The 21,499-nt window shown below is 54.6% G+C and overlaps 6 protein-coding genes across 6 annotated transcripts; 2 read left to right on the forward strand and 4 right to left on the reverse strand.

Moving 5' to 3' along the window:
* Positions 1-292: 292 nt before the first annotated feature.
* On the reverse strand, positions 293-3,794 carry SETTUDRAFT_133484 (uncharacterized protein; the record flags this gene model as incomplete). The annotated part of the gene is made up of 2 exons (XM_008022615.1): positions 293-1,376; positions 1,428-3,794. 2 exons carry the CDS (start codon positions 3,792-3,794, stop codon positions 663-665), a joined length of 3,081 nt encoding a protein of 1,026 aa, XP_008020806.1. The 3' UTR covers positions 293-662.
* A 1,164-nt stretch (positions 3,795-4,958) lies between these two features.
* SETTUDRAFT_18382 (uncharacterized protein) lies at positions 4,959-7,047 on the reverse strand (the record flags this gene model as incomplete). Its single annotated transcript, XM_008021885.1, has 3 exons — positions 4,959-6,569; positions 6,621-6,916; positions 6,975-7,047. The coding sequence occupies 3 exons, from the start codon at positions 7,045-7,047 to the stop codon at positions 4,959-4,961; spliced, it is 1,980 nt and encodes a 659-aa protein (XP_008020076.1).
* Positions 7,048-8,465: 1,418 nt separating this feature from the next.
* Positions 8,466-9,580, reverse strand: SETTUDRAFT_162326 (uncharacterized protein). Its single transcript, XM_008022616.1, has 3 exons — positions 9,483-9,580; positions 9,039-9,434; positions 8,466-8,986 (listed from the first exon to the last, which is right to left on the reverse strand). Exons 1-3 carry the CDS (start codon positions 9,496-9,498, stop codon positions 8,799-8,801), a joined length of 600 nt encoding a protein of 199 aa, XP_008020807.1. The 5' UTR covers positions 9,499-9,580; the 3' UTR covers positions 8,466-8,798.
* Positions 9,581-10,315: 735 nt separating this feature from the next.
* SETTUDRAFT_162327 (uncharacterized protein) lies at positions 10,316-11,902 on the forward strand. Its single transcript, XM_008022617.1, has one exon. It carries the CDS (start codon positions 10,437-10,439, stop codon positions 11,676-11,678), a length of 1,242 nt encoding a protein of 413 aa, XP_008020808.1. The 5' UTR covers positions 10,316-10,436; the 3' UTR covers positions 11,679-11,902.
* A 50-nt stretch (positions 11,903-11,952) lies between these two features.
* Positions 11,953-14,406, reverse strand: SETTUDRAFT_162328 (uncharacterized protein). The gene is made up of 3 exons (XM_008022618.1): positions 14,353-14,406; positions 14,249-14,303; positions 11,953-14,192 (listed from the first exon to the last, which is right to left on the reverse strand). Exons 1-3 carry the CDS (start codon positions 14,398-14,400, stop codon positions 12,151-12,153), a joined length of 2,145 nt encoding a protein of 714 aa, XP_008020809.1. The 5' UTR covers positions 14,401-14,406; the 3' UTR covers positions 11,953-12,150.
* A 693-nt stretch (positions 14,407-15,099) lies between these two features.
* SETTUDRAFT_86875 (uncharacterized protein) lies at positions 15,100-19,004 on the forward strand (the record flags this gene model as incomplete). Its single annotated transcript, XM_008022300.1, has 3 exons — positions 15,100-16,857; positions 16,913-17,029; positions 17,076-19,004. 3 exons carry the CDS (start codon positions 15,100-15,102, stop codon positions 19,002-19,004), a joined length of 3,804 nt encoding a protein of 1,267 aa, XP_008020491.1.
* Positions 19,005-21,499: the final 2,495 nt, after the last annotated feature.

The following is a 21,499-nucleotide window of genomic DNA, read 5'->3' on the forward strand; positions in this document are numbered from 1 at the left end:
CCTCCCTAGCTACACCACATACACCACAACGCCCACACCACCACACCTAGTCCCACCTGCTACAACAACCGCAACCGCAACCGCAACCACAACCACAACCACAACCATAACAACAGCAACAGTTATAATAAACGATAACAACAATAACAATGATAATAACCTTCAAACTCTTCCCTTCCCCTCCCCTCCCCTCCCCCTGTTCCACTTGAAACCCAGGAAAGGAAAAGGAAAAGGAAAAAGAAAAGACAAAACAAGGTAAACATGTGGTGTGATGTGGTGTGGTGAGTGAGTGCAGCAGAGGAAGCAACGAGAAAGAAAGTGGGGGGGGGGAACAAGGGTGAATGGATGGGTGGATGGATGGATGAATGTGGTGGTGAGAGGACTGGAGGGTAGGGTGGGGTGACTGAAAAAAAAGCCCCAAACAAAACAGAGAGAGAGAGAGAGAGAGATAAAAAAAGCCAGAACCAGAAGCAGAAAAAAAAGACAAGGTAGGAGGGGGAATATTTTTGCGCCGTCTCATGTTCCGAAAAGTAAAAAAAAAACCCCAACTCCAATGTGTGTGTGTGTGTGTGAGTGTGAGTGTGCCTTTCAGCGCGCCATGTGTGCATCAAGTGTTGAAACCGAACCGAGCCTCTTTTTTTTTAAACAGACTTTTCTTTTGGTCATGTTGCAACGGTGGTAGTGATGGTAGTAGTGGTAGGTGTAAGGACACCGCCGCCAATGGTATCGTCATCGTCATCGTCGAACTCGTCGAACATGGTGCTGTCGGCACCGGCGTCGAAATCATCCGTGTCAATGTCGCCTTCCTCGCCCGTGTCGTGGAGATCCTCGTCGTCCTCGTCGTCATGCACATGTTCAGGCTCCACGTCTACCGGCAAATGCGTAATGTGGGCGCTCATGCCGTTTGCGTACGTGGTTTGTTGGAGATGCATCTGTGCCAAACCCTGATGGAGGGCTTCAATACCTTCCTGCAAATGTTCAGTCATCTCGACATTGTTTTCCTCGTCGTCCGAATGGTCGTATGCGGTATGGAAGAGTGAGGGGCCTGATGCGCTGATGGTGGTAAAGTGTGCTGGTTCCTCCATGACTCCAAACACAGTTGTCACGGTGATGGAGTCCGGGCTCGGTATGGGATCATAGTGGTAGACTCCAGCGAAAAACTCGTGCATGGCCCCAGCCAATTCATCAGCATGCCCACGCTCTTCCTTGTCCTTTTTCAGTTTAGCCATTGTACGTTGCTCAGCTTCTCTCCTTGCTTGATTCTCGGCTTCCAAACGGCACTTTGCGCGGACACTGGGTTTGCGCGTACATGTCGGACAGTGGTAGTTGACGGTGCAAAAGGTACATGTGCAAGACGGCGTTGATGCAGAACATTGCTAGATAAAGTGTCAGCATTTCGAATTCAACCAAAAAAATGGTGTACTAACATCACAAACAAGAACTGCACATTCTGAGCACTCCTTGAGAATGGCCGGACACTGTGGTCTGCTGTCTCCGACTGGCCTTGGATACTGACAAAAGTAGGCCCCGCAGCCTTCCCACTGGACAGGGTGCCGTGGATTGCACGGCAATGGAAGCGGGTTGCTGACTGGGTGGTTGACGGGCAATCGCGGCGAGTTTTGTAACCACGGACTTGTAGGCCGGCCTCTGACGCCAGAGACACTGAGGGATCGTGGACGGGCCGAGCTGACAGGAATAAAAGACAAGGAGGATGCAAGTGGGAATGGGTCGGGAGGTGGCATGGAGTTGAGCGAGGCTGTCGTCGACATGTCGACTGACGAGTGCTGTGGGGGAGCAACCAGGATCTGGGATTGTGACATTGGTGTCTCGGAGGATTCAGACTCGTTGTCTCCGGTAGAGTAGGCGTCATTGTTGGAGTTGGATGCAGTAGGCGTGCGCTCGGGATCTGGTGTGCTCGCCCGATTTGGATTGAACTCGGGGATGACTAGTCGTTGTGGTGGCTCGTTGTGCGATCGGACATGCTCACGCTCCGTGTGTAGTTCTCGATAGCCGCATTTGCGGACTTTGAGTGCCCTAAAGTCGTGTTCTTTACAGATTGGACTCTTGCAGGCCCGGCACGAGACCTTCCACCTGAAGCTCCTATAGCAGTCATTGCACAGGCCTCTGGGACATGTCTGCTGCTGCAGATCCAGCGAATCCTGCTTCAAGTATGAGAGTATGTCAACGTCCTCACCAAGCACGTACTCGTAAAGACCGTTGTTCTTCAACTCTCGGATGTAGTCGACGGGCCGAAGCGTGTTGCTAAAATCAGGGTCCTCAAACTCCTTTCTGCGCGGAAGAGGGGCGGCACGTATCTTGTCCGCTCCTCTGCCACCCAGGCCGGTTCCCAGGACAGCGATGCCACCACCGCCAGAGAATATGGGTTCCAGACAACACCAGTGCATGTTAAGTTTGGGTGGTTCGCGGTTCGCCGGGGGGACAGGCATTCCGTTGTTCATATTCCCGCCGTCTTCTGAATCGGACGAGTCGTCGTCTTGTGCACTCTCGTTCATGAGGTTGGGCGATCGAGTTGCGCCTGGCGCCCACCAAAAGCGGTTCCGGTCGGCCTTCTCTTCGTGGTTCCGTTCCTCGGCGGACGGTACTGATGCAGACGCTTGCCCAAGCGCAGTACCGAGCGTACCGGCACTGCCAAACGCCAGGCTGGCAAAGTGCCGTGTCTTGGCGCGTTTTCTCGGTATTGGCCTGTTGAAGGCGCAGCTGGCACACAGCGTTTTCCGGCAGCCCATGCAGTGCATACGAACGCTGCACGACTCACATCGCTCGAGAATGATGTCATCGCATTGCGAGCAGCGGACGTCGTGCACAAAAGCCGTGTGGCTCCTTCGCTCGTGCACCGGGACATGCTTGCCTTCTCCTGCAAAGTTGCTATTCTCAGGCCCCAGCGGCTCACCGTCTTGGCCGGTCTCGGCAATCTCCCACAGCCGGCCGTCGTGGTCACCCAGCTTCTTGGTGCCGTCCATGGGGCCGATGCGGTTGCTTGATCGCCAGAGGCGGTCAAAGGGCACCCAGACCTCCATGTTCAGCGGCCCTGCTCTTCCTGCGTGGTAGTCCTTGCGGCGGAAGCACCTGCCGCCGGGACTCGGACACCAGGCCGTGTCTGTCCATATTCCCAGCTGGTGGCATATCTCGATGAGCTGGTGGGTGGGATCGGAGTCGGAGTCGCGGCGGATGAGCGACGAGGGGAGGTAGGGGCGGCGGCGGTGGTGGCGGCAGCGGTACGTGTAGAGGCTTTTGAGGGCGAGGTCGTTTTGGATCCAGGGGGCGTCCTTGAGGGTGTAGGGCTCGAGGAAGGGGACAATGTGGTACTTGATGGAGACGTTCTTGCAGCCGCGTACCGACAGATGGCGGAGCGTGTGGATTCGCGGGCCCAGGACGCTGCCGACCAGGGCGATGCCCGTGACGGCCGTGTTGCACAGGTCGAGGCTGGTCAGGCGGGTGCCGTTGGGGGATATGATCTGCTTGAGCAGGGCGTCGAACGAGTAGGCCTTGGACTGGCGGTCGCGGTTGTCGGGCGTCTCGTTGCCCGGCGAGCCGACGGCGACGGCGGGCTGGGGCAATCGGAAGGACAGCGTGCGCCAGGCGAGGGGGTAGTGGCGCAGAAAGTCGCGCAGGTGGCGCGAGGTGTGGTAGAGCTGGAGGAGGGTTGCGGTGGAGATCTGGGCGAGCAGCGATTCGAGGATGGGGGGATAGGCCGTGATGATGGATTCGAAGAGGCTGAGCGAGGCGGCGGGCGAGCAGGCGAGGCCGGTGCTGGCTTGGGCGGCGGCGGCCATGGGGGTGAGGATGGTGCTCATGGTCGCGGGCGTGTCGTCGGTGACGAGGGCTGGGGGCTTGGGGGCATCGCGGGCGTCGCAGGTCCAGACGTGCGTAGCCATGGTGCCACAGCAGCAGTAGCGGGCTGGCGGGCTGGCGGGCTGGCGGGCGAGAGCGAGAGCGAGCTGTAAGTAGGCGGCTCAGAGGCTCTCTCAGCAGCAGCGGCGGCAGCAGCAGCAGCAGCAGCGGTGCGGGCAGGGCGGGCGACGAGAAGGAGGAGAGCGGCGTGCACACAAGCGCAACGCGTGGGTCGTGTCGCGCAAGCGAAGGTGGTCGTGTGAGAAGGCGTTGGCCAGTCGTGCGTGGGCTGGTCGGTCGGTCAGTTGGTTGGTCGCCGCCCGCCGCCCGCCAGCACGCCAGCCCGCCCGCCAGCAGCCCGCCAGCAGCCCAGCCAGCCCGCCAGCCAGCACCGACACGGGCCAAGCACCGCAAGGCGATCCGGCTGCCGTCGCCGGGCGATCCTGGGCCCTCTGTGCGATGTGCGACATGCGACTCCCTCACCACGCCTCTGCATTCACGTCACCGCGCCCGCCCACATGGCCTGCTCTGCTCGGGTACGTACATGTACATGTACATGCTGCCTACACTATGCCTACTCACGCCCACCCTGCCCTACATGCACGCCCATTCGGCCCTCCTCGCCCTGCAACGCGGCCCTCTGCAGCCTATCACCCACCGGCACATAGCACTGCCGCCCCCTGCAGCCTTGCCAGCTCAACACCGCACAAGCTGCACGCCCGCCTGCTGTGTGCGCCTCATTGCCTCGTGCTCCATTCGCCCTGGCGCCGACCCGACATGGGCGGATATCTGAAACAATCCTGCAAACACAAAACCCGTCACACGCTCCACATGACAACCCGCCAACTCACAGACTCCATCCAAGACTCCTCCTTTCCCCCGGCCCCAATTCGTCCCTTTGTCCATTCCTGCCATGCGCCCAGTCGCCCGCGTGAACAATGCTGTACCAAGAACCCCTAACGAGAAGAAAAAAAGAAAATGACACACAGAGAAAAGAAGAAAAAGAAAAAAAGAAGAAAGGAAAAAGAAGCCACCACGCCCGCCTGCGCGAGTCAACCCTGCCGCCGCACCATCAAGTGCCAACGGGCGGCGTTGCCAGTCCAAGGCTAAAACATCCAGTTGCCCTCCGTGTCTCGGTCCTCCAGACCATCAAAGACAACAATGTCCCAGTCCAGCTCAGCACGCGACCCAGGCTCCGGCTTGGGCCACAGCGAATTGTTCGTAAACGAGAAGACGGGCACATGCTGCCCCGTAGCATTGACTTCCATCAGCTTGCTGGTGTCGGCGTCGACATCAAATCCAGTCCGCACCGGCGGCTTCTTGAACTCGAGCTCCACCGTGCCAAAGTACGGAATCGTGAGCCGCGATTTGCCTGCTTGCTGCTTGCTCGGGTCCAGCGACGACAGTATCTTCTTGAGCACAATAGCACTCTGAGCCGCCGTCCGTTCGCGTGGGCTGGCTTTGGCCAGCTTCTCCATCTCGCCAATCAGTCGGCAGAGCATGGCAAAGTCCGTCCCTTTGTTCTTCTGCACTTCGCTCTTCTCCTTGGTGCCCAGTTCGATAACAATGTCCAATGTCAGAGTCACGGCCGCTATAAACACGGCAATCTCGGCTACCCGACAACAAGCCTGCGTAATCGACGCGTTGCGTAACGCAAACCACCGCATCAACACGTTGCGACTTGCCTGCAATGCCGTGAACTTGGAGCACTCGTACCGGTCGTTGAGGTGCGCGCGGAGGAGATAGGGTAAGTGGAGGAAAATCTTCGTCTCAAAGTGCCACATCTGCACAATCAATCGCTCCAGCGCTGCCGACGACTCGGGCGACTTGGCCGTCGACGGTATGTTTGGCACCTCCCAGAACTCTTTCGGTATCTCTCGCACGTACGACTCGAGTTGCTCGTCCAATGCGAGCGCTGCCGAGTACGCCTGTGGCGAGACTTCGCGTTCCAGCCCGGCCATCTTGCGCGAAATCGTGTTGAGCTTGGCACGATGGACCAGGTGCGCATCGTCATCTCCCAGCAGCGGATAATCCTCCGACCCAAACGGAAGCCGGAGGTGCAAACTGAGATACCGGTCGAGATCAACAAACGTGCGCCATATGCTCCGTGCATTGGATATAATCGCAATCGGCGGGTTGTCGTCTTGTTGCATCAGGATGCGCTGGAAACCCATCAGGTGAGTTAGGTTAAGCCCGCGCCGCACAACGAGCCACGCCTGCCTCAGAGACGCCGAATCCAGGTGGTAGAAGGCGAGGAGCAAGAGCGTCTCGAGCCCATGCAGTGTCATCATCTGCTCATCTGATGAAGCCACAAGAGAAGTGACAGTCGCAACGTAGTTCCGCACCGTGTGCTCGAGATTCCAGATGCTCGTCAGGCGCGAGCTGTCAAAGTTGGGCGGCAGTCCGTTGAGGCAGATGGCCAGGTGCAGAAGCGTACGAGCGACAATGATGGGCCGTTCTTGAGCCACGGCCTTCATGTCCAGCGTATACGACTGCTCGTCTCGGTGGAGATAGAGGTCCTTGGACGCTCGATAGATGGTATCCAGAATCATCCAAGTGTTTGATGACTCGAAGATAATGTCCGCGTCGTGTTGCGACGGCAGCAGAGCCGTCAGAGACCGATGAGCATGTTCGTCAGCGTCGCAGTCGCCTCTGCTGTCCACTTTGCCCATTAGCGTGCGGATCGAAGCTGCTGAATTCCATGCTTGTGCTCCAGGCTGCCATGGTTAGTAAGTCGTGCGTGTGCCAACAAAGCGTCGTCAACTCACAATCCCGTCACCTATCGAAGACAGGCTCGTCAGGTCGTCCGAGGAGCCTGTCCTGGGCCGTTTGTGATGCCTGTCGCTCGAACCCGATACCGTCAAAGGAGGACTTTGTGGCGACAAGATTGGGCCGCCACTCGTCGGACTCTTGCGACATACGAACCGCTCAAAGAGTTGCTCCAGCTTGGAAAGCCTTTCAGCCATGTGTGTCGAGCAGGTGCTGGCTTCCTCTACTGCATCAGGTTTGGTCGAACAGCTGATGATCGCTTGAGCTGCATTGCCATGAAGCTTGCGCTTCTTGCCTATGCACGCTTGGGTTAGCACGTAGCCCTCGACATACTGGATGGGTTTCGGCCTCACATTGCCAACAGGCCTGGAGGCTTTTGCCAGTCCTCTTCTTGGTTTGGTTACTGGTGGTGCTTGCATTGTCCATGGTACTGCGAGGGACCGTTGAATATGTGTGATTTCTCGTTCAGCCCACTCGAACTTCTCCCGCCTATCCAGACATTGTATCGTAAAGGACGCGGCCTTGCTTTCATAGCGGGGCGTGGCCGATGCGATGGCAACAGCGGGTGTGGAGCTGACCGTTCGGGTTGCCGGCCGCGATTCGTCCGTAGGTAAGGATCAAGGCCGAGGATTACTCCACACTTCCACCATGCCATACCACTGCGGCGGGTTTTGGAATCGGTACATTATTCACCCGTTTAACTATTAGCATACACACTCTTGTGGCGTCGCCTATGCGCGTGTTCTTTGCTGCCGTTACTCTTTGCCACTGTTGCTCGTCGATTGTCAATCAGGAGAGCTACGTCCGACGGTACGGTCCATGGCGCGCTTTGAATTACTCAGACGGGGCTACGACCGATCCTCCGTCGGCACCAGTAATGACACCAGTGCTTACACGGCCGTATCTCCGCTAAGCGCGAGCAACCCCGTTAGACTTCGGACAGGAGCATTGTGCGCTGTCCACTAGTTGCGTCTCCCATAGCTAATACACATCAGGATAGTGTAGAATCGCCGTGTTCTTTTTATGTACTTACATACATACACCCACGCTGCTGTCCATTTACAACCTCAGGATAGACTGACCTGCACTAGGAAAGACAGCGTAAAGGTCTATCCGAAGTCTTGCCGACCCGTGCAGCCCCACCTGTACCTGGCAGGCTGATACCACAGCAACAAAGACATTTTGAAAGCCCAGGAGGGTTATCCGCTGTCCATGATACGTTACCATGTGCAAGGTTATGCGTGTGTTCGGGAACGTCAGCTGCATGCGGATCGGAGCTTCCGTAGAGTAATTTGCTGCAGATGTGGGGCCTCTCGTCTGTTAATCGCCCTGCTCCGACGTCTGCTGCCCGAAGCAGAAACGTACATACAATACCACGCAAGCAGTATTGCGTTAGTGTCCTAGGCAAGAGTAATCTTAGAGGCAGCCACAACACCATAGTGAAGTGGCGGAAGCACCCGGTAACCTGGTGATTCTTAGCTTAATGTGGCAATCGCTGAAATTACCGTAGAGCATGTCAACTGCTGGACATTGTGCTATTGGAGATATTATGGCCCGATACTGTTGTAGAGGAACTAATAACAGCATGGACAGGTTACGTTACGTCATTCCGAGGCATGCATGCATTGTCAGACATGGCCATAGCCACTATGTACAAACTCATGCGGGCCGAACTAGTACGGAACACCATTGTCTGTGAATATGTTCCAGGTTTCTCGGAAGCCGGCCGGTTGATGTTAAACTCGAACTGACAAATGGCTCGTTTGAGACTAGGCCGTGGAAGAACCAGATTTTTTTTTACTTGGGACTTTGGCGATGCTACCCGGTCCCTGGGGTATAGTGATGATCAGGTCTGGTGAGGTCGCGTTGCCGCTCACTCACGTAGTCAAGTATGAAACTGAGGAGCACTGAATGCCTGTCGCTCGTTGGAGAAAGAACAGGAGTATGACGCGAAAGACGAAAGAAACCCAAGCTGCAAGTGTGACACGATCCCATTTGGTGGATAAACACGGTAAAGTATCGCACATGACTGCGAGATTTTTCCGACAATTGGGCCTGTTGTGGTGGCGCAGATACAGTCGGAACCCCGTGCGTACGTGTATTGTCGACGTCAGCGCTCGCCTTCCACTATCTGCGGGTCCTAGCTCCGAAGCAATGCAGTCCATATATTCACCGCCTCAGGCGTACATATCGTCGTATTCCTCTTCGTCGTCATCTGCAGGCGGTGGCGGGGGCTTCTTCTTCTTCAAAAGCTCTTTGCGATCAAGCGGACATGTGGCGTTCAACTTGAGCCATGGGCCTATGCAGTCGAGATCGAAGCGGTGGTCCTCATGGCACGGTAACTGGACCACAAGTGGATACTTGTCTGCGGGTGTTGTGGTCAGCCAGCCTCCTCTCTACTGCCATTTGTAACCCACCATCGAGAAACGGGTTGACACAAATGGGGCATGTATCTGAAGGCTTGAGCGTCTCCTTGGGCACCCTCTCCAACTCGTCGAGGAAGCTGTCCGGAACGCCCTTCAGTTCAGTGGGCGGATCATCGGCGTTCTCGCGTAGCACCTCAATCATGCTAGCCAACAAGTCTCCCTCGCTATTATTCTCGTCCGCCGGTCGTCCGCGCATCGTCTCGAAAGCATTAGCAAGCAGGCGGAACGCCGCCGCCATGTTTTCGGGCTGCGGAAGGGCATGGACGTTCGTATGTGACCGCGGATCTGACGTATCGACGAGCTCGAGCTGCGAGAAAAAGGTCGAGAGGTCCGGCCGCCGTGGCGGCCGCTGCGGTTTGTCGTCTTTGGTGGAGATGTTGTGTTCGACTGCTTCAGGTTACTCGCTGGACTGCGCCTGCATACGCGCGGACTCACCCTCGTAGCCAGACATGGTGGCGAGTAGATTGTAGTAGTGCAGACGGGCGTATCGAAGTCCTGGGCAATGCCCCCCGCCAGCTGGAATTTTGGAGCTGTACACAGCAACGCGTCACCGTCGGTGCCTCCGACGCGCGAGCATGAAAAGAGGCGACCCCGCGGTGGCGCATATGTGGCGCAGCACATGTGGCGCAACCCCAGACCCGCCCGAGTCATGTCGCCTTCTGTCAGCTCAACTCTTGTGCACGCGACACCGGCGGCCTTGGCTTGACGGGAAGGGGGCCTCGACTGTGGAATGAAGCGAACGTGTGGATAACATTTCATAGGCGTTTGACCTTTGCTGTCACAAACGACCTGCGACGAGGAGAAGATTTGACGACAACAAAGACCAGACGCATTACTCGCCGGCCACGATCGGCCAGCAGCAGCGCGTCCTTTGCAATCTCTGATCTCACTCTTTGCTTCCCGCACCGGCTGGCGAAAAAGCTTGTAGCAAACAAGCACGTCTTGGCTAAACAAGACGGTCACAGCAGCCAGCAAGTTGGCGACACCAACACGGTGATTGGGGCGCAAAAGCAAGGCGTGAAATGAAAAGCCGGAAACTGGGTCGTTGGTGGAGCCGGGATGATCCAGATCATGGGCTCAGCCACCTTTTACAAGTCGTTAGCTCTCGGATATCGTCACACATGCCCCTCTCGCCAAACATACTTCGCAACAATGCCGAACGGGGCACAGCCTCTTTGCAGCGGCAACATCGATAAGCAGCGCTGCATTGCTCAAAAGGGCGAGGTAGCCATTGTGTGCACTCAACTTCCCCTCGACGTTTGACTTGTTGGCCGCCAGCACACCGGATTCCTTCGCATTGTACACGTACCTCACCGCCTAGCCCAAAGAGTAGACCTCGACGCTCGACACACTGCACGATATTTCCTAGTACTTTTCCGGCCTTGCTCCATGTCGCTGCTCATCATGTCCACCGATACGCCCTCTGCGCTGGATAGGCTGTCGCCGTCGTGGATCCGCCGCCCACTCTCGCGGCGGTCGACATCGCCACACAAAGAATCAGCACCGGTAACCGCAAACGGCTTCCTGGCGCCAGAACCAGTCCGGTGCAACAGCGACGAGTCTCGCTCCACAGGCACCACTAGCCCATCGAGCCGCCGCGGCTCCGTCCGCGAGATAGTCAACAGGCTGCGCTCGTCGTCCAATGCCAGTCAGGTCAGCAACAGGTCGCAAGACGTCGACCTGAGCGAGGTGGAAAACTGGTTCTATGGCTTCCGAAGGTACAACCAGCTCGTGTGCAACAGCATATCGCTCAACCAAGCATACGCATCCAAGGAATTCGCAAAAGCAACAAAAACCCTGACCAAAAACTGCGGCGGCCAATTCCTCCACGGCCTCCCCGAGGCCGTATTCGACTACTCACTTCTCTGGTGTCCCGCGGGCCCCTTGACCAGGAAAGCCTCGGACGAGCCCTCATGGAGCTGGTCTGCCTACCACGGCCGCGTCAACTTCCCCTTTGACCCGACCAGCTGCCCGGACATTTACAAAATCCCGCGCAGCGAGGGCGAGTGGTTCCGCTCCGAAGTCGTCAACTACCACATTGGCCCCAGCACAGCGGAATACACAGTGCGCCGCGAAAAGAGCCCAGCGCTGCGCATCAAGTACCCCCCGTACTTCCACGCGCCGCGCGGCGCCGACCACAAGACGCAATCCAACACGCTGCGCTTCACAGCCTCGACCATTTCCGCCGACGGCTTCAGCGCCGAGCAGCTCAACCACAACGGCAGAGACATCCCCTGCTCGCACCTCATCAACGAAGACGACACCCACTGCGGCGTCATCATGGACTACGAATCCGCAATCTCACAGCCTTCCTCGACAGGCCCCTATGAATTCATCCTGCTCTCCCGCAACCTCTGGTGCAGACCCAACCCCGAAAACAGGAAGCCACATCTCAACACCATGCACCCGCCCGGCACACCCATCTGGGCTGCCGACGACGCACAGTTCCTCTGGGACCAGGAAATCCATGATTTCGCCGCGGATGTGTTTGCGCCCGGCCCGTGGAAAATGCTCAATGTCATGCTTATCAAGTGGGTCGGCGACCATGCTGAGCGCGTGGCTATCGCGAGGATACATGAGGATGCGTGGCTGCAGCGGAATCCCGTCAAGAGGGATATTATCTTGATGTAGCCATGGCTATTATTGTTATTATTGTCTTGGTCATGGTGGAACTTGAATATGATATACCCAGCAGTGTACTATGCAGTTTCTTTGTTTCTTTTTCTTGTTGAGAGAGCATTTTCTTTTTTGTTCAAGGCATATGCGTTATGACGCGCACCTCTTCTCTGTGTTGTGTTAGTAGGATTTCTTTTCTTATTGCCTTTTTTGTACTCAGCAATGAGACTATAGTTAATTTACTCATAATACGCTTGAATACGATTACATTGTAGCGCGTTTACACGTGGCTACAAAAGTTTGATGCTTGATTAGACTATGATTTGCAAAGGAAGAAATGCCATTGAAATACAATAAGCATGACGTCCTTGCTTTCTATATCGATATGCGTCCCTTTCTATTTTCTACAAAATTCGACTTGTACATGTATCTACGCTCTCCGAGCCCACTTCCTAACCCACTATATATACACATGGCTACACCAAGCTTAATTCTTCTTTTCTTGCGCCTTCTTCTCCAGCTTCTCCAGCTCTTCGTCTATGCGCTTAAAGCTCCAGTTCTTGTAAAAGGGTGGGTACAGAAAGGGCCTTAGGTCAAAGCGGTTGTCATCTGGAGAGTAAGCTTCGGCATGGTAGCTGGGAGTCATGGTCGTCATCTTGTGGCGGTTGATGGCATAGTAGTGGAAGAAGCGCTTGACCTTGTCTGCTACTTCACGGGGGGTATATTCGTCGCTCCATTCGTGAGCAAGACGGACCCAGGTTCCGTACGGACCAAGCTTCATCTCCTTGCGGCACTTTCCAAAGACACCGAGTTCCTTGTAAGTCATGCCCATGTCGACCTCGTCGCTCTGTGCGTATCCCTCTGTCAGAGGTTCTAGCTCAGCGGTTGGGGTGGCGTCGAGGAACTCGCCGAGAATGGGAATCTTGAATTCTGTCTGTGCGTAGGCAATGAAACGTTTGAGATCCGTCTTGGATATGGAGCCAATAGGGTTGAGGTCTGCACTGCTGCAATCGTACTTGGTCAAGTAACCGCGGAGACACTCGTCCACATTTCCTGAAGCAAGAACTAAGAGACTGCCTCCGTTGGGTCTCTCTCGAGCTATGGGGAGCATTTGAGCAAAGTAGTAAGAGGATACTAGCCTAGTCCTAGCCTGGATGTTCTGCAGCGCTAGGTTCTCTGCGGGCTGACCGCCATGGGCCCTAAAGCGCGGGGTAAAGCCAGTGGCCTTGGTCAGGAGATTCTTCTGGCTATGGTAGATATCGTCTATGTCCGCCTCGAGGTGATGGCTTCCGATATTTTCCGCCAGTCGCTTAGCGCGGCTCCTCGTCTCCGGGCTTGACTGCTGCGACATGCCCATGAAGACGGTGTGGAGAATGCCGTTGCAGATTTGCTGCGCGCTTTCTGGCAACCAGCCTTCTGCGTAGTAGGGACCCACTATTCTACGAACATCGGCAATGACTTGCTCATTGCCGTCCTGTACAGCCTGGTATACCAGTCGACACATGGAGAATACCAAGGTGGCGGTTGCACAACTGTCAATACCGCCACTCAGCGGGAGCATGAAGCCGGCCTGGCCAGATCGCCGGAGGTAGTCCCACATCCAGCATGCAGGGCCCAGAGCAATTTCTTCCTCGGGGGTATGCAGGCGCAGTTGTTGAACTGGGGTGGGCCGGTGGTCGGGGTCAAAGTCTGTAGTTGCAGATGCAAGCCTAAGGTTGGCGCGGAAAAGCTCGTACCGTGGAGCTGCTACAGCTTGCAGACCGCGGGAAGGGCTTGTGCGATATGACCAGATTTCCTCGAGGTCTATGGTGGCAGTGACCACCTCGACGTCTTGCAGAGAGAACTGTGATCCTTGGGCACGGATGGTGCCATTGACGAGAATCATGGCACAGCCGTCATAGTACAGACGATCGCCGTCACAGCCCTTCTGGTTTGCATAAAGGTAGCCACCGCCGCACTTTGCCGTTGCTTCTCTAATCAGGTCAATGCGCGTGTCGAGCTTCCGGAGCTCATGGTGGGAGCCGGAACTATTGATTATGATGTCACATCCGGCCAAGGACAAGGGGATGTGAGGGCTCATGGGGGTAAAAAGTTCCTCGCATGTCTCGTATCCCAGCTTGCAGTCAAGGGCATTGATGATGCCGTCACCAAAGGGCACAAAGTGGCTGTCCTGCAGCGCCAGCGCCTCGTGGGAGAGCTCGAGTAGTTCATATTGCTCGACCTGCTGGGGACGGTTCCAGGGGATGAAGTAACGGCCTTCACGGTAGTTGCCGGCAGAAGCCAGGCTCATCTTTGGGCGGATCAGCAGAATCTTGCCTGACAAGATGATGACCCTGGCGTTGTACAGGTTGCCCGACTGGCGGACGGGCATGCCGACATCGATGATGATGTCGTCGAGCGAGCGGTCCAGCAGCAGCAGGCTGAGCTGCTCCCAGCTGTGGCGAATGCTGTCCTGCTCGAGAAAGTGGTCGAGTAGGCCATAGCCGCAGATCTCGAGCTCGGAGCCCGCGCGGTATGTGCAGCCTTGATCTACAGAGGCATGAGCACGCGGGGCGCCGGCGCGACGGGTGCATCCAGAGGCGTACCTTTTGCGACTCGGATGCTCTGTTTGATGCGCTCCATGTTGCCCGACCAGTCGAGCTGCGGAGTGTTAGCGTGGCCATGGGGAGGGGCTGGGGGGAGCACATACTGCCCACTGGTTCAGCGAGCAGGTCGCGAGCTTGACGAGGCGGCCCATGTTTGCGGCGGGGGGCAGAGCGGGGCGGGAGCAGCGAGGGGATGGGTGGCAAGGGAGGGCTGTGGTTACTGGTGATGATGATGATGATGATGATGATGATGGAGATGATGATGGTGGTGGTTGTGGTGATATTGGCAGTGGTGAGGCTCGGCAGGTATGCATGCAGCAGCAGCAGCCAAGCGATTGGCGATGGAGGGGCACGTCGAGGGTGGGAGTGGTAGCAAAAGTCATGGTGGGGTAGCAGCCAGGCAGGCGGCGCTCGGGCCATCCGGCGATAGGAACGATAGCAATATTAGCATGAGCATTAGCGGTCGGCGTGCATGGCGCAGGGCTCCCCCCCTTCCCCTTCCCCCCCCCCAGCAGCAGCCGGCAGCCGTGGTTGGCGCCCGTCCATGTGTGCCCACATCCACGCACTATGCATCCTTACATGCGCTGCCCCTAGCGCGCTACAGTGGCTTGCGGCGCATGGATGCGGGAAACCCTTCTCCACAAAAACCTCTTGTCCGTCTCTCCTACACGCGCAAATGTCCGAGTCGTATGACCAGGCGCTCGCCCGCTCCCAGGCCCGCCGCCGCCGGAGAATCGACCACAGCGAGCTTGCCAAAGAGCGAGAGAAGGCCTTCTACCGGTCCGTCACATGATGCTCCCGCCCGCTCTGCCCGCTCAAGTGCCCTGGCCATTGGCACTGGTACTGACTCCATGGCTAGATACTATCCTCGCCCAGGCTTCCAGCGCCCGCATACAGATGGCTCAGCCAGCCGCCAGACGTCGCCCTCGCCCGCCTCCAACTCGCAGACGCCTCCGAGCACCCCGCCGCCTACGCTCGACTATGCCCCACGAGCCTCGGACGACAAGGCCCTGACGGCCTTTGCCCAGCTCGGGGCTCTTCGCCTCAATGCCCGCCGCTGCCTCATCTCCTTCTTCGACCGCAAGGACTGCTTCCTGCTGGCCGAGGCCACCAAGACGCTGTCCCTCGACACGGGCGAGGCCGAGTTTGACGACGACCGCCTGTGCTTTGGCACCACCATTTTCCCCAAGGAGCAGAGCCTCTGCTACTACACGGTCAATCTCGCCCCAAAGTACACGACGCTGCCCCTCGAAGACCCCAGCGACCTGCCGTCGCTCATTGTGAACGACCTGAGCAAAGACCAGCGCTTCTGCAACTTTCCCTTTGTCAAGGGCCCGCCCTACTCGCGCTTCTATGCCGGCGTCCCCATTCGCAGCCCCACCGGCCACAGCATTGGCACCTACTGCGTCCTCGACGAGAACCCGCGAGATGGGCTGACGGAGCACCAACTTGCCTTCCTCAAGAGCATGGCAGGCACCGTCATGCGCCATTTGGAGAGGACAAGGGCGGCCGAGGATCACCGCCGGGCAAAGATCATGGTCAGGAGTCTGGGCTCGTTTGCCGAGGGCAAGAGCGGGCTGGAGAACTGGGCTCAGGATCCGTGGGATACCGAGCAGCCTGAAATCACCATTGACTCTCCAGAAGCGATGCTCCCCCAACGCCAGCGTCCTGCTGCTACCACGCCTACGGAACAGCAACCCCCTGTGCTTAATGGGCATAGTCACATTGACCTCAGCATGGTCGGGCCGATGAATGAGACAACGCCGCCTATCAATCACCTCCCGCACACGCCAAGCTCGCCAACCACTAAGCATCCGACGTTGGGGCCTAGCCAGATTGTTGACCCTGTCCGCCCGGTTGCTACCGCTACCACCTCCTCGACCTCAACCAAGGGGTTCCCGCGGCCCAATGAAAAGGACAGAGCTGCGCCAGAGCTTAGGGCCCACTTTACTCGGGCTGCCAACATGATCGTTGATTCGACCGAGGCAGAGGGCGTTGCATTCTTCGATGCCAAGATCAGCACATTTGGCGGCCTTGTTGACGATGACTTTGACCCCGATCAGTTGCCCGAACCGGACAAACCCTGCGAGATTCTGGGCGCGGCGCTTTGCAAGACGGACCGCGATGTCAAGCCCCTACCACAAGCGGGTGAATGCATATCGGAGAGCGTCTTGCGACACCTTCTTCGGCTCTATCCTCACGGCCAAATCTTCCATCTCGACCATGATCCCTCGTCCCCTTCGGTCAATTCCCCATCCACTGGTCTGGATGAGTTTGAGTCTTCTGACGGATTTCCATTCACCTCCTCACGTAAAACCGAGTCTTCAAGAAGTTTGGACGATGAGGCGTACTTGAGACGAGTCTTCCCTACCGCACGCAGCTTAATCCTGTATCCGCTATGGGATCCGCACCGTGAGCGATGGTTTGCGACAGCCGTCATCTGGAGCTCTGAGCCAAAGAGAATATTCACAACCGAGCAGGAGCTAAGCTATCTCGCAGCATTCAGTAATTTCGTCATGGCCGAAGTTGCTCGTCTCGACACCAAGCTGGCAGATGCTGCAAAGGCTGATTTTATTTCTTCCATCAGCCATGAGCTTCGTTCTCCCCTGGTACGTATTCATTGAAGTTTTTGTTCTTACAACCAGGCTAACGTCATGCTTCAAGCATGGTATACTCGGAATGACAGATCTGCTGAAAGACTCCTCTCTCGACAACCAGCAGGTATCACATGTTGCAACCATTGAGACTTGTGGTAAAACTCTCCTGGAGACTATCAACCATGTAAGCTTGGCACGTTTCCGCATCCGACTCGTCGCTAATCATGCAGGTCCTTGACTTTGCCAAGATTAATAATTTAACACGGGGTGTCTCGAAACGACAGAAGAAGCGTACCCAGAGCGCCAAGCACATAATCAGTCCCGGCCGGGCTCACACCAACGACATCATGACGCTTATCAATGATGTTGACATGAGCATTCTGACAGAAGACGTGGTTGAAAGCGTCTTTGCCGGTTACACGTATGCAAAGACATCTGCTCAAACATATGAACTCAATGCGTCTACAACGAGCAAACAGCCAATTTCCATCATTCTTGACATTAACCATAGTGATAATTACATCTTCCGCACCCAGCCCGGTGCTTGGCGACGCGTAATCATGAATCTGTTTGGGAACAGTCTCAAGTATACGCCTGGTGGCTACATCAAGGTAAAGCTTGAGGTGAAGCGAAAGCCCCACCATGAAGAGGGAACCTGTGAGTTCAGGTTCTCCGTCACTGACTCTGGCATTGGCATGTCCGAGGACTACATCAACAACAGACTGTTCCACTCGTTCGCCCAAGAAAACCCTCTGAGCCAGGGTACCGGTCTGGGCCTCTCAATCGTCAAGCAGATTGTCGAGTCGCTGGGAGGAGAGGTCGAGGTACGAAGCGAGAAGGATCGCGGTACCAAGTTTGTAGTCACATGTCCTTTGAAGGAGTCGCGTATGTCTCCAAACTTTTGCGCCACTGGCCCAGAGTGCGAAAAGGACATACATTTACAGGAGGTTGCCAAGCGTACCAAGGGCTTGAAGGTGCGATTTGACGGTTTCAACCAAGCAAAGGAGCATATCGTCAAGGACCTCAAGAACAAGAACGCGTCGAAGCTGTCTTTGAAGGCTCTAGTTAGCCTCTGTGCCGACTGGTTCGGCATGGAGCGATTCGAGCCAGGCGGCAACGCCTTGGAGCCGGACATGATTATTGCCACTGAATCCTGTGCCAAAGAGCTCCGCACTCAGTACAGCCAGTGTCCTGGAAAGATTGCGGCAACGCCAGTCATTGTCGTGTGCCAGGGAGCTGCTTCCGCGCAATCAACTACAGCCATCACGGTGCCAGGCATCATCTTTGAATGTATCGGCCAGCCAGTCGGTCCCCACAAGATGGCAAAGGCACTCGCTTCATGTCTCGATCGACACTCCAAGCGAGCTGTCGTACACAAAACCACGAGCGATTCAGCCCTTCCCAAAATTACCGAACTTAGTCTTAAAGACGCCACGCCTTCTAAGTGCACCGATCACGTGGGGGTCGAAGACGCGGTTCGACCACAGCTCACTAGCACTATCAGTGCTCCTGAGATACGGTCGGTTGCGGCTCGTCCCAGCAAGCCGTCGAAATATAAAAAGTCGACTCGGGCTTTGCGATGTCTTTGCGTCGACGACAACCCCATCAACCTCCGTCTCCTCCGCACCTTTGTCGACAAACTTGGTCATGAGCACACCCTCGCAGCCGACGGTCTCGAGGCACTTGAAGCCTACAAAGCTGCCAAGAATGAAGATGAATCTCGCATTGACGTGGTTCTCATGGACATCAACATGCCTGTCATGGATGGCCTCGAAGCAACACGCCAAATCCGCGCCCACGAAATCCGCCACAATCTGCCCAAGGTCACAATCATTGCACTCACTGGTGTCGCCGATACCGACATACAACAAGAAGCAAACTCGAGTGGCATCAACCTCTTCCTCATCAAGCCCGTGCGCCTAGCCGACCTTGAAGTCATTCTCAAGGGCGTAGTCACCGGACAAGACAAAGCGAACCTAGAACTGGAGGCTGAGAAGGAGAGGCTGAAGCTTGCAGAGACGAACGCAATTCTAAACGTGAATGGTTCAGACGAAAAGTCAAGGAGCGTCAACTTTGGTATAGCAGTCGGCAAAAGCGAGGAAACGGTGCACAAAACCGTCAAGCTGCAAGACCATCAAAAGAGGGTGTACATGGCTTGAAAAGCAGAAGATGATGATGCATGACCAGCACATCCCTTTGATAACTAGGGAAGCCTTATCCAGGCCCCAGGAAGTATGCTTGTCTGATAGATGAAAGCAGAGTAGGTCTCGCCTTGATTCTTTGTAGAGAGCAGCCCTATCTTTGTCTTTGCACAACACCTCCCTCCTCTCCTCCCTCTCCCCCCCCCAATAAAACGCATTTTGGCGTTAACCAAGGGCAGCAGTAGCAGCAGCAACCGCAGCAGCAGCGAAAAAGAGGCATTGACATCGGCGAGAACTTTAATCACGAACCTCCGCCCCACACGATACCAACGAGTTAAAAGCAAGCCAATTTCGCGTTAGCAGCAAGCCCAATCTCATCCAGTCCTTTTTTTAAGTTTGTTCCTCTCTCCACACAACATAACACAACACAAAAGCAAGAAGAGAGAGTCACAAGTAGGAAAAAAAGCTTAAAGGGGGCAAAATTTCGCTCTAATCTTTTTTTTATACTTCCTCTATTAGGAGAGATTCTTTTTTTCTTCTAAAGAAATCTTTTTTTGTTTGTGTCCTTTTTTAAGTTGAAAGACACGACTCATATATACGCATTTTAGCGTGCAAAACATTACTATCAAGTAGGGGAGATATCCTAATAGGGGGTTGGGGTATGAGAGGTGGGTGGTTACGGCAACGGAGATCGAGGGTGGGAGGTGTTTAGTCACATTTTTTTTTATCTAAGGATGGTGCAATATCCAATGGATTTTGCATGCTCAAATTCTAACAAGTTTTCCTTTTGTTTATTCTTTCTTTCTTTCTTTCTTCACTACTTCTCGTCTCATATCGTGTTGTTTTGTGTTTTTGGCTACAAAATCAGAACATGCATATAGAGACAGAGCCCGAGAGCTAGTGCTAGAGTAAGCAGCCGCAGGGGCTACAGGAAAAAGACCCAGAACAGTTATGCACTGCAGAAAGGAGAAGAGAGAAGAAAAAAAACCCCTTCAAATTGCTAAACTCATTATCAATAGCTGATTAGTGAGGGTGGGCAGGCGTCAGGCGTCTCTATTCTTATACTTATCATATCCCTAATTAAAGGCCTTTTACTCGCTTTTTTCCCCGCCTCGCACATTGTCCATTTTCCTTTAACTCGGTATTCTTCTAAGCCATTGTTTTCTATCTACCTCTTTCTATTCAGCAAAGTAGCGAAAACTTTGTATTCACTCTGCTACTGTACTCAAACATTCTTATCATATCTAAACTAGTTAGTCCGATTATATGCTATCACACCTATTCTATTCTGATATAAATCCAGTCCAACACACGTATATATAAAGATACCGCTTAATAAACACTAGTTTTTGATTTCCTCGCACTTATCCTGTCACTTGTACGCTCTCTACCGCTGTTGTTCTCGCGTGGTATGTATGTATATGGTTGATGATTAGGACGTTTGGATGTGGTACTAGCCTACTCTCTCTCTCTCTCTCTCTCTTATTAAAAATAAAAGTATCGTTATCGTCTCTGTAATAGCTGTACTCAACTTGACTCTACTCTTTTCCACACTCTACCCTACCCTAGCCCAGCTGTTTATTTATCTACCTATTTCTCATACTAGTCTACCCCACTCTACACCACCCTACACCATATTACACAGCATAGCACGGTACAGCATAGCACAATATACAATATAAAATCATACTATATATCACATACCCAACCTAACACCCCCCCTTTGTTCTTCTTCTCCTTCTTCTCCTTCTTCTCCTTCTTCATCTTCTCATCAACGTATATCCACCACCCCGCACACACACACACACACACGCTATATCTACTATCTACCATCTACAAAGTATACACACCAGGCAGCCGACGCCAAGCAACATAAACCAAACCAAGCCAAACCAAACCAAACCAAACCAAACCAAGCCACACAAACAAAAGTAAAAATATCAAAGTCGAGGATGTACAACGCGTAGACTACTGACATGAACAATGACGGGATATATCTACTCTACCTTCTGCATGGTGCACAAGGTTAGCCCTTTTTGCACCACAAACAAGAAAAGCAGTTGCACGATTAATTTATTTTATTCTATTTTATTTTTATTTTTTTTTACGAGAGAGGGACATGTGTGGAGTGCTATGGTGGTGGTGGTGGTGGTGGTGGTGATGGTACTGCGATAAGACGGTAAGAAAGATGAATGGATTGTTGTTGTTTTCTTCTTGTATCTAACGGGCTGACTAGCTGGCTGGATGTTTGGATGCATGTTTGGATGGATGGATGGGTGGGTGGGTGTATGTATATAAGAGGTGTAGAAGAGTTAGAAGGAGTGTGTAGTAGTGCTGAAAAGAGAGAGTGATGGAGAGAGAGAGAGAGTGTGTGTGTGTGTGTCACTGCCATCTTCCATCATACATTCCATTGCATTGCAGACAATGTACTAGCGGCAGCACCTCGAAATGACTCGTGAAAGCATCAAATCAAATCAAATCAAATCAAATCAAATCAAATCAGTGATTCAACA

The sequence above is a fragment of the Exserohilum turcica genome (assembly GCF_000359705.1).
Source record: "Exserohilum turcica Et28A unplaced genomic scaffold SETTUscaffold_1, whole genome shotgun sequence".
In the NCBI taxonomy this organism is placed as follows: Eukaryota; Fungi; Ascomycota; class Dothideomycetes; order Pleosporales; family Pleosporaceae; genus Exserohilum; species Exserohilum turcicum.